This window comes from Nannospalax galili, unplaced genomic scaffold, assembly GCF_000622305.1.
Source record: "Nannospalax galili isolate Female #2095 unplaced genomic scaffold, S.galili_v1.0 scaffold245, whole genome shotgun sequence".
NCBI lineage: Eukaryota > Metazoa > Chordata > Mammalia > Rodentia > Spalacidae > Nannospalax > Nannospalax galili.
Window position 1 is genome coordinate 1,071,896 of NW_008353009.1, and position 11,952 is coordinate 1,083,847.

At 45.7% G+C, this 11,952-nt stretch overlaps 1 protein-coding gene across 1 annotated transcript in view; it reads left to right on the forward strand.

Moving 5' to 3' along the window:
- Positions 1 to 10,751, forward strand: part of Banf2 (barrier to autointegration factor 2) — an 11,949-nt gene extending 1,198 nt beyond the window's left edge. Inside the window, exon 2 of the mRNA XM_008850273.1 lies at positions 10,574 to 10,751. Within this exon, the coding sequence (XP_008848495.1) occupies positions 10,574 to 10,720 (147 nt within the window). The 3' untranslated portion in view covers positions 10,721 to 10,751. The remainder of the gene's footprint in view (positions 1 to 10,573) is intronic.
- The last annotated feature ends 1,201 nt before the right edge of the window (positions 10,752 to 11,952 follow it).

Consider the following 11,952-nt stretch of genomic DNA (forward strand, 5'->3'; position numbering starts at 1 on the left):
GTCTCAAAATGAAAAAAATATTAAATAAATAAATAAATAAATAAATAAATAAGTAAATAAATAAATTTCTCCCCTGGCCAGACTTGCCATTTTCACTACCAGCTGCCTCTGCCTCCCGAGTCCTGGGATTAAAGGCATGTGCCACCACACCTGGCTGCCAGGGCAGAAATTTTAAATTAAACATTCTTTTCTTTAAAGATAGGTTCATTTCTTTCACTCTTCGCATTTGTTATTTTTCTTGCTGCTGTGGCCAAATACCTAATGCAAAGAAAATCAGGGGAAGAAGGGTATATTTTGGCTCACATTTCAGAGCAATGCAGTCCACCAGGATGCGGAAGGTGTGGTGGTGGTGGTGGCTTGGTCCATGACATCAGCCAGGAAGTGGGAGAAGAGGAACACCAGCCGTCATCTGGCTCTACCCCCATCACCCTGGCCCTTCACTCCTGGACCTTCCACTGTGGGATGCTGCCATCCACATTCAGCATGGGTCATTCTTCATTCAGTTAAATCTCTCGGGAAGCATCCTCACAGACAGGCTTAGAATCTCCCAAGAGATTCTGAATCGAGTCAAGTTGACCATGAAGATTAAGCATCAAATTTCTACTGTGGTGTCAGACACACAAATGTGAAGTGTTGGGCCCAGTCATTTTTATATAGCTAGATACGCCCATGAACCTACTACCAAGATCCAGGGACTGGATACTCCAAAGCTCCAGATGGCCCCCCCGAGCCTCTGCTCAGCCAATGCCAACCCCGTCCCGCAAGGTACCTGTTGTTCTGATGTCTACTGTGTTTCCATGATTACAGATGTCTCCTTTTTGCTCAGCTTTGCTTGTTGTTTTAAACATATTTTTATTAGGGCACAAGTGTGTACAGTAAATTTTATCTTTTTATTTATTTAAAGATTGGATCTCCTGTAGCTCCAGCTGGCCTGGAACTCACTATGTAGATCAGACTGGCCTCCATCTCACAGAAATCTACCTGCCTCTGCCTCCTGAGTGTTTGGATTAAAGGCATGAATCACCATGCCCAGATTTTTTTTATTAATTTTAATTTCATGTGTGAGTGTTTTGTCTATATGTATGTAAGTGCACTCATGTGTGCAGTGCCCATGGAAGCCAGAAGAGGATGTTAGATCCCCTAGAACTGGAGTTATGGACAGTTGTTAGCTGCTATGTGGGTGCTGGGAACTGAATCTGGGTCTTCTGCAAGAGCAGCCAGTGCTCTTAACCACTGAGCCATCTCTCTGGGCCCAAATTTTGTCTTTTTTATCACATGGTTCTATGACTTTTGCGTTTTTCATTCTTTTGAGACGGGGTCTTGCTGGGGGACTCAGGATGGCCTGTAACTCATTGGGTAGCCCAGGCTAGCCTCAAACTTGCAATTCTTCTACCTCAACTTCCCAAATACCAGAATTATAGGCATATGTCACCACACACAGCAGTTCTGTGAATTTTGGCAAATGCATAGTCATGTAGTCATTACTACAGTCAAGGCACAGGGTAGCCCACCACCCCAAAACAGCTGTTCCCTGCACCCTGGTATTCACCATCCTCTTTTCCTGGCAACTTGTGATGTGTTTTCTGTCCCTTCAGCTTTGCCTTCTCTAGGCTAACTGTTTTAAGTAAGGAGTGTAGGTCGGGGTGATAGATGTGGTAGAGATAAATGAATAAAAGAATATACGGACGTTTTTCAAGTGCCCGAAATATGCCTGCACAGACAGGACTGCAGGGATTGCCTGTGGGCATCTTAGTCCACAGACATGAGCTCTTTTATGCTCATGACCTCTTGGCCAGCACAGTGTCCAACACTCTCCTCAAGGTCCTGCCCATTCTTGGAGCCACTGATTCATGACACTGACACAGGGGAAGGGTGACTGTTGTCCTTTGCTTTGAGCTTCTCTACCTGTGAAGGTCGGCATGGTAGGGGTGTGGCTCTGTGGTAGAGTGCTGGCCCCGTACCTGAGAGGACCTGGGTTCTATCCCCAACACGGCACTAAAATGCAGTACAACACAACAGCACAAATAAAGTAATGAAGTCTAAAAATGCAGAACAGAGGCTCCTGGGAGTTGGCCCCTTAACTGAGGTCTCCAGGGGGGATTAGAATAGCTACAGGCTGTACTGTCATAAACAACACAAGAAGACCCAGGCAGCTATGTCAGTCTTGACTTAAGATTCAGTGATGGCCTGGATGGGCCTATAGAAGAACCCAGGAGGAGGCCCGGCTGGGCCTGATGAGCAAATACATCAGGATGCTGACGACCTGTGGGCAGGGCCAGCATGAGAACATCTGGGACAGGGAGATCCCCACAGGCTGCAGTCTCAGGTTTACCCAGTAAAAATGCAGCCTGTGGGATTTTCACCCTCTGCCAGCAGGGGTCCCACAGGGCAGGCGGGTTATCTTTCCCCAGCCTCACCCCGTCCTCTGTCTTTGCTGTCCTCTGCTAAGGTGTATCTATCCTCTTCCCTTTCTCTCCCAGACCTGGTCCTCAGCCCTTACTGGGAACAAACGTCACCTCAGAGGCCACACTTGCTCCTGGCAGTGCCACTCTCAGCTCCTTCTGCATCCTTGCTAATTACCTCATGGAATGCTGCCCATGTGCTGCCCTCACACCTTCTTGCCTGGCCTCTTCACTCAGTCACGGGCTCTTTCCAGAGCCCCCAGGTCTCTAAGGGAGCAATGAAGCGTCTTGCCCCAAGGATGTCCCCACCCATCAGTTCCAGTGACTTATCACCTCTTTAGGGGTGTGGCCTGAGTAGGGCAGGGCTTTGTGTCACCATCTTGAGCTCTCACCAGTCCTGTATCTAGTACCTCCTCTGTTTCTGCCCCTGTGCAGGGCTGAAGTGCTAGAAGTGGGCTGTGCACGCCCTTCTCTGCTTCCCCAGAGCTTTGGTTATGGAATGAACTGGTCTATGGCTCATAGTTAAACCATGACTTCCAAAACTATTGATTTGCAGGCTATAGGAACGTATGTCTGAAGTCTCAGTAGCTTGGAGATTGCTACAGGAGGATTATTTGAGTCTACAAATTCAAGACCAGCCTGGGCAACATGGTGAGGCCTCATCTTAAAAGGAAAAAGAAAACATGGGCTGGGGAGATGGCTCAGTGGATAAAATGCTTGCCACGCCAGAGTTCAGATCCCCAGAACTCACTTAAGGCCAGGCATGGTAGCAAGTCTCTGTAATCCCAACACTCCTACAGCAAGATGGGAGGCAGAGACAGGAGATTGCTGGAAGCTTGCGACAGGCTAGCCTGTCTTATGCAATAGCAGACAAGAGACCCTGTTATAAACAAAGTGGAAGGCAAGGGCTGACAACTGAGGTTGTCCTCTGATCTCTATATCAGGAGCTCAGAAGGTAAATGTGGGACTGTGTTCTCTTGTTCTCTCTGGTTATTCTGTTTCTGCTGTTCACTGGACAGTCAGCGATGGCCTGAGGACCTACATTCAAAATGGTAGACATTGGTCTCTGTGCATGCTAAGCACTTGTCTGCATGAAGATGAGCTAATAATATAACAGGTGCCCTTTGATGTTAGAGACTCTCCCATGAAAAGAATGTGAAACACCTCATCAATAATGCTTTTATTGATTGCATGTTGAAATAACATTTTGGAAATATGAACAAAAGTAAAATACATCATTGGAATCCATTTCATCTGTTTTCATCCCCTTTATTACTGCTGTGGTTTCTGGAAGGAAAAATTGCAAGTGTGGTTGGCTTGTTTAATATTTCTCCTGGACAGCACTGGTTTAGATTAACAGTGGGGCAGAAGGGTTTTCAGGTAGAGACAATGTGAGTAGAAAAATCCATCAGGTGCATGGTGTCAGGCTTGCCACAGCCAGGCTCCAGCTCTGTCTCCCTACCCACTGCCACCCCAACACAAAGCCAGACTGTCTATGAATCACAAACATCTATGGACCGATTCTCTTCCAGCCTGGGACTCCTGAAATAGACCCTGGTCCTTTCTACCTAGAGCTCCTTCCTTTGGGAAGACTTCTTTCTGCCATCCCACCCAATTGGTTCATTTTCTCAAATACTTTGAGTCTTTGGTGGGAACTCCTCATTTGACGTCTGCACTATTCGTCTAGTTTTTCTACATGTGGCCCAAGAGTCCACACTCAGATTAGAAGCACAGCTTGCCTAAACTTCTCTGAGAAAATGATCAGTCTGTGACTTTTTGTTGTTGTTGTTTTCCAAGTGCTGGGGATGGAAACCATGGCCTTGTGCCTGCTAGGCAAGCTCTCTACCACTGATTGCATTCTCAGCTATGGGTATGTTATGGTGTTCACCACAAATCCAGACATTCAGTAAACTCAAAGTCACCAGGCAACCTATAAGTTAGAGATAACTAGAATTCTCTAAAACTTGGAATTAACTTCAACACTCCAGAGAGTATGCTTTGGTTCAGGGCTCTTTGTAGACACTATCAAACAATAACCTTAAGCCTAAATCCTCCTGAGAGGTTCTGGGAGGGGCACAGTAGAGAAAATGTTCTGCATTTCTCTTATGTGTATGTGTGTGTATACATGTTTTTTTAAGTCCTAAGGGATATACTATTTCATCTCCAATTTACTGAGAGGGAAGCTGAGGCACGGAAAGAGCACTGTGACCTGCTTGAGGTCACATGAGCTAGCAGAGATGAAATTTGTGTCTGGGCGGACAGGCTTCAGGGTCAGATGTTCAGTGAGTGTGTGCTGATTTTCCACTTCCATAATCCTTTCTAGCTGGCCGCCTTCTGCCCCACTGTTAGTGGTTTCCAAAAGCAACATATGAGGAAGGCTCTTCTCCTGCAGCTATGAACCCTGAATCTGTGCGAGGCTCCACTCTCTCACACCTGCCTGCCTGCTGTCACCCACATCCTCTTTCCTAGACTCCAGATTCCAGGGATTTCCCATCCCCCACCCCCCAAGTTACCTTGTAATTCGCAGAGAGGACAGAAGGCTGAACTCAAGGCCTGGAGGCTCCAAGGCTGTCAGTTGCTGTCTCTGTCATGTTCTCAGGTTCCCATGGCTGATCTGCTAAGAGCCCTAGCTCCTTCTATCCTCTGTGCTGGCATTGTCCTCCATGGCCTGACATATGAGCCCTGCAAGGAACCATAGAGTTGCCAAAACGAATAAAAGGGGTTCCATTGAATTTTGAATTTTGGATAAACAAACAATTTAATAATACATGCATGTCCCTGTGGGATAGAGAAGAGAAAGGAGGGCCAGGACCTCCATTGAATGGAGCATTCACACTGGTGGTGCAGTAGATTAAGGCCCAGTGGTTTAAGCCTCAAGTAACTGAGCAATACTGGGTTTGCAAGCTTGCCACTGGCCATCTCTGCATGAGTGTGGATAGGAAACCAGAAAATTATGTCATCACAGCAATGACTTACAACTATGTGAGGCACAGTCAGTACTGGAACTCGGGAGCTGGTGATTGAAGGTTGGGGAAAGGTCAAGAAGCTTGAGAACAAGAAGAGCCAAGACAATCCATCTCCATCTGACAAGGCCAGGTGCCATGGTGAAGGTTCAACATTGTAATGAGCGCAGACCAGAAGTAGCTCCCTAGTTTGCAGGGCCCAATGCAGAATGACAAGGTGAGACCTTTTGTTCAAATGTATTAAGGCTTAAGATGGTGGCAGCATCACATTAAAAGGAGTCTGTGGCTGTTCTGTGTGCAAGACCCCAGGCAACTGCACAGATCAGCCCTGGTACAGATTCAAATTGCTGCCATTTAGCAAAGATGCTGTGTGTAAGAGAGTGGTTCACTCAGCTTGGGAGAAGGCCCTGGGAGAGTTTCCCTGTTTGGGCTTGAAGCAGAGAATAAGTCTGCTCTTGAGCCCTCTTGCTGCTACAGGGAGAGATGCACGGCCCAGGTTTCACCATGGCCACTGTCCAGGGTGATAGGGAGGTAGGGACACTTGCTCAGGTGTCTGTTTCTACGTCACCCTCCTTGCAGCAGCTCATTTTCTGGAAGCAGTGGAGAACCCAAAAGGGCATTAAACAGGGCCATGACAAGAGCCCACGACTCTCTCTTCCCTTGGGAACATGGTGAAGTCCTCCAGGATAATGTGAGAAGGCAGAGCACAGTTCCCTCTGTGCTCCCCAGGGAAAGCCCAGGATGGAGGGTCAGGTTGCAACTTGGCAAAGAGGCCCTTCTCCCTGCCATGTTCCTGGAAAGCTTGCTTGGGTCCTGCCTGCCATGCGTTCCAAGGCTTCCTGGCTGCTGAGCCTTTGTGGGCTGCTCAGGCTCCGATTACCACACCAGCAGATGCCGTGACCAGCTTCGGAAATAGGCAGGGGTTGCCTTTGCCTCCAGACTGGTCTGTGCATGGCTGGGATATGGAATGAAGAGGAGAGGAGATAGAGGTGGTAGTCTTAGTCTCTCAGACTGTTAAGAACACCATCTGGAGAATGAGGTGGGCAGTGCACCCATGAAGATCAGATGGATTACTACGTGTCAGGTGTCTTTAGCATGGCCTGCCAAAGTGCTCAAAGATGTCACTTGCTATTATTTTGTGTACCCCCCCCCCCACCTGATGCTGAGAACCAAATCCAGGGCCTTGAGCTCTCTAGGCAAGTGCTGAACTAAATCCCCATCCTTGACTTATTGTTATTATTTATGAACCTCATTGATGTTTCTTCCCATCCTGTCTCCTGTTGTACTCACCTGAGCACCTTCCATAGTCACAGCCCTGGCCTCAATGAGCACCAAATGAATGCCAGAGCTTTGAAATGTTGATTTTTAAACCGTTATGGTAAAATTCACCAGTGAAAGTAAAAGGATACTGATAAGAAATGAGATCATGCTAAGCCACTGGTTTTTGGTTTTTGTTGTTAATTTTGATAATTTTTTAGAATTTCAAACATGAGTATTGTCTTTGCATTATTTCTATCCCTCCTAGTCCCTTACCAACTCCTCCTATGTCCCCTACTCCCTCTCAATTTCTTGTCCTTTTTGATTATTATTATTACATACGCATACATATAATGCACTGAGTCCATTTAGGGGTGTTCATGTGTATTTGTGTTTAGGACTACCCACTTGGGATTAGATAACCTCTCGGGGAGCTAGTCCTGGGGAAAACTGATTCTAACCTCCCTCAGCATCCTTTGATTGCCTATAGTTCTTCATCCTGAGGTGGGACTTCAAGATGACATTTCCCCTATCCACCTTGGCATGTCAATTTGTTTTGTCATTATGCAGATGTTGTTAGACTACCACGCTATGGAGATTTCATTGCTGCAGTTTCCTTATCATGTCTAAAATGTATTAACTAGCAGCAGGTGTCTTGTCCCTCTGGCTCTTATATTTTTTCCGTCCCTACTGGTGATATTCCCTGAGCCTTGGGTGTAGAGGTTGAGTTGTAGATGTATCACTTAGGGCTGAGCACCTCACAGTCACTTATTCTCTACATATGCCCAGTTGTGGAACTTTGTAATAGTCTCTATCTGTTGCAAAAAGAAGTTTCTTTGATGTGTCGTGGGAGGTGCACTTGTCTATAAATAAAAGGATATATATTTAGAGTATAGTAAGAAATTACATTGATCTAGGGAAGTGACAGTAGGTTTTTTTTCCTAGGGTCTATGACCTCTCTAGTCGTGTGTACTTGACTATGTTTACAGTACCACACATGAATTCCCTCTCACTGAGTGGGCCTTAAGTCCAATTAGAGAGCTGTTGATTACCCCCAAGATAAAAGTGCCACTATTGCATCAATAGTTTGCGGTGCCAGTTATTGTTGTGGTTCATAGGCTTTATAGATGGATAGGATCATTGACTGGTTTTCTCTCTTGGAAGCTTGCATAGTATCTATAGTATCTTCTGATACTGTGGAAGCTAGTCTTCGGGAAGCAGTTTCCAGGTCAGTTCCAGTTCAACTACTCCAAGTCCTCTATCTGAAGTATGTTGTGTCTTCAGCAATAGGGTCTTATCTCAAGTTCTGGGAGGCAATCAAGGACTGTGGCCATAACCTATATAATTTGGGGAGTCTCTTGGACTACCCTGGCCAACAACTAGAAGAGAGGTTTCCCTTGCTTGGCACTGTGATTTTTGTTATACAACCTTTGGCTATACACATGTGCTCACATTTATGTGTATTTTCAGTAGACTTAATAAATACTACATTTCCCTTTGATTTTTCACGTGACTTAAGCATTATTTATCTCTCTTTCCTCTTTCTGCCCCTGTATAGCCCTGCCTCCTCCTTCCCCAGTTTTAAAATAAAGATGTAGATTGTAGATTTAAATCATCACAAATTTGTAGCTGCTTTCGCTTTTCAACAACTATAAGAGCTGAAAATAAGCCCCCAGGTAGCTCGGTGGTAGAGCCTTTACCTGGTATGTGCAAAGTCCTGAGTTTTATCCTAGCTCCACAACAAATAAATAAATAAAACCTCCAGACTCCAATGCTTGGGTACCTTTTATGACTAAGATTCAGCTCTTATTTGATTTCACTTCTTTGAAAAAATATGTTCCCTTTGGTTAAGATGAAGTTTGCTTTGTTTTACACAATGGAAAGTCAACAGACATCAGCAAGTTTTCCTGGAAAGGGCTCAGAATTTGAAGGGGTGGGTAGAAGCTGGATCTCCTTCATATCAGGCTGGAAGGCCCCAAACCAGAACCCTGAGACTTATGTAGCATGATGTGAAGTCTCTAGCCTCAGTCAAGAGGTGGCTAGGCCAGTTTAAGGCTGCATGGTTCTGTTCCTTGTTAATAACTATGTGAAGAAATTGTGAAAGCTAGGGAGGCTAAGTGGCTAGAAAACTAAGACTGGCCTAGGAATCACAGTGTACTTAGTGTACATGCCTTCTATGTCCATGTATGTGTTTTAAACTTTTTCATTTTTGCTTGCTATGATGTATATGTATATGTGTGGTATATGTGCATGTAGTATATGCATGCAGGTACACACGCAGAGACCAGAGCAGGACATCATGTGTCCTGCTCTGCCACAGCCTGCCTTATTTCCTTGAAACAGGCTCTCTCAGTGAATCTGGAGCTAGGCTGATGGCAGGAAGCTCCAGAAATCTACCTAGCTTTGTGCCCCCCACCACCCCGCAGTGTTGGAGTTAACAGGAACATGCATCACCATGCCCAGCTTTTTATGTGGATGCTGGAAATTTGAACTCAGATCCTCATGTTACCCACTAAGCCATCTCCCCAGTCTCTACATTTTTTACATTTTATTTTTTTTATTTGATGTATATGAGTGTTTTACCTGCATATATGTAACTGTACCCATGTCATGCAATGGCTGTGGAGGCCAGAAGAGGATGTTTGATGCCCTGGAACTGGACCTACAAATGGTTGTTAGCTTCCATGAGGGTTCTGGGAACCAAACCTGGGTCCTCTGCGAGAGCAGCCAGTGCTCTTAGCTGCTGAGTCATTTCTCCAGCCTTTCTGTCTTTACAACTAATTTTTAATGTTAACATATAGAGTAATGGCTCACCTAAGGGCATTTTCATACATCTATGCCATTATACTTTGTTCTTATTCATCCTCCATCCATGTGTTTTTTTACCCACAGACATTCTTAGGAATTGTATTATCAGGGGTTTCCACAGAAACAGTACCAGTAGAATATGTGTAATATAAGAGGGAATTTGTTAAATAGGCTCATAAAAGCAAAGGCTCCATCCACCTTGGCCATCCACAGACTGGAAAAACAGGGAAACTGGTAATTAGCTGCTCAGACCAAGAAGCTGAAAGGTTCAGTCAGAGAAAGACCCCAGTGATGCACCCCCCATCCAAGGCTTGAACGAGAGGGTCAAGGTTCAGCATGCTTTATGCCACCTATGCTGTTCCCACAGGGCTGCCTCTCTCAGGCACTTGCATTTCTCCCATGCTTTCCAGCAGGTAGAAACCAGAGATGCTGCTAAATGTCCTGCTATGGACAGAGCAGTCCCCACGATGCAGAATCAGCCAGAATGTTGGTGGTGCTGAGGTACCATCTGAGCAGTCCCCTACTTTTAGTCCCCACACTCCGGCACTTGAGTAAGTAATGGGGTGGGGAATGACTCTAGTTGGGCTTCATATATGTGCATTTCAAAGAGAGAACTTCTTAGACTGCAGATGTAGCTCAGTAGTAGAGTACTTGCCTAGTCTATGCATGTGTGTATGTGCAAGGCACAGGGGTTTGGTTCATGGTACACATACACACATACTACCACACCACCAAAGAGAAGAAAAAAAAAAGAAGAAGAGGTTTAAAAGGAGGTTCAGATGTATGCTAGCCCCCCCCCCCCATCATTGGCCCAACTCAGCTATAAGCCTGTTAGAAATGGGGACTCTCAGGCTCCATCCTAGTCAGAAACTTCCGTTTACAGGGTCCCTGGGAAGTCAAGGTGTGAGGACAAGGCCTATTTCAATGCAAGTGGACAGTCCTAGACAAGCCTCACCTCTCCCTAGGGGCTTGCTTTCAAGGACTCCAGGGTTTCGGGAACTGATAGTCTCCTTCACATCTGAGCCACACTCCAAACTTTGATTGTCACCTGAGTACTGATGGTGGGAGCTGGGAGAAGGGCATTTCTTGAGTCAGATTCTGATAACCCTTCTGTCTTCCTCCCCGCACTGTCCCTCCTCCCAGGCCTACATCCTGCTGGGACAGTTCCTTCTAATGCACAAGAATGAGGCAGAGTTCCAGAAGTGGATCATCTGTTGTTGTGGTGCCACAGAGTGTGAGGCCCGGCAGAGTTCCACCTGCCTGAAGGAGTGGTGTGCCTGCTTCCTGTAGACACCCCTGCCCTGGCCACACTGCCCAAGATCAGTTATTCCCTCTCTGCCAAGATAAATGATACCCTCACACCTACACCTAGGCTCTGAGTCATTATGTTTCTAATTTATTTTCGTGTGTGTGTGTGTGTGTGTGTGTGTGTGTGTGTGTGAATGTGAACGCATGCCCAGGTGCAGGTCAGAATTTGACATTGGGTATCTTCCTTGATCATTCTCTACAAATTTTGAGACAAGAGCTCTCACTGAATTTGAAGCTCACCTATATAGCAAGACTAGTTATCTTGCTGGCAAACCCTCCTGTCTCTACCTCCCCCGATGTGTGTCACTACACCCAGTTTGGGTTTTGTTGTTGTTGTTGTTGTTGTTTTTCTAATGTGTTGTTTTTCTAATGATTGTACAGGAAACATTCTACTTATGGTGCTATCTCTCCAGCTCCCACCCCCTTTAAAAATTATTTATTTTATTTATTTGTTTGTTTTTTGTTTGTTTTTTGGTTTTTTGAGGCAGGCTCTCACTATGTAGTCATAGCTGATCTGGAGCTCACTATGCAGACCGTCTAGGCTGGCCTTCATGTGATCCATCAGTCACTGCCTCCCGAGTGCACCACCACACCTGAAATTTTTTTTATTTTTGAGACAAAGTCTTACTCTGTATCCCAGGCTAGCCTGGAACTCACCATGTAGCCCAGGCTGGTCTCAAACTCATAGTAATCCTCTTGCTTCAGCTTCCCGGGTATTATGATTACAGTCGTTTTCTGACTTGATACATAAGCATCATAAGAAGGAATCTGAATATAATAAAACAGAAAAGCACAAGGAAAAGCCCCTCAAAACCCACCATGTGGAAACTGCCATTATGCACTTTAGATGAGCATCATTCAAATCACTCTGCAAAATTTACAGACAAAATGAGAATTAAAGAGCTAGGCATGGTGGTGCATGCCTTAAATCCCAGCACTTGGGAAACAGAGGCTGGTGGATCTCCGTGAGTTCAAGCCCAGCCTGGTCTACATAGTGAGCTCCAGTTTAGCTGTGGCTACAGGGAAACCCTGTTTTGAAAAGACAATAAAATAAAATAAAATAAAAAATGAAAAGAAGCCAGGCGTGGTAACACACTCTATTAATCCCAGCACTTGGGAGGCAGAGGCAGGCAGATCTCTGTGAGTTCGAGGCCAGCCTGCTGTCCATAGTGAATCCAGGACAGCTGGGGCTACAGGGAGACCCTGTCTCAAAA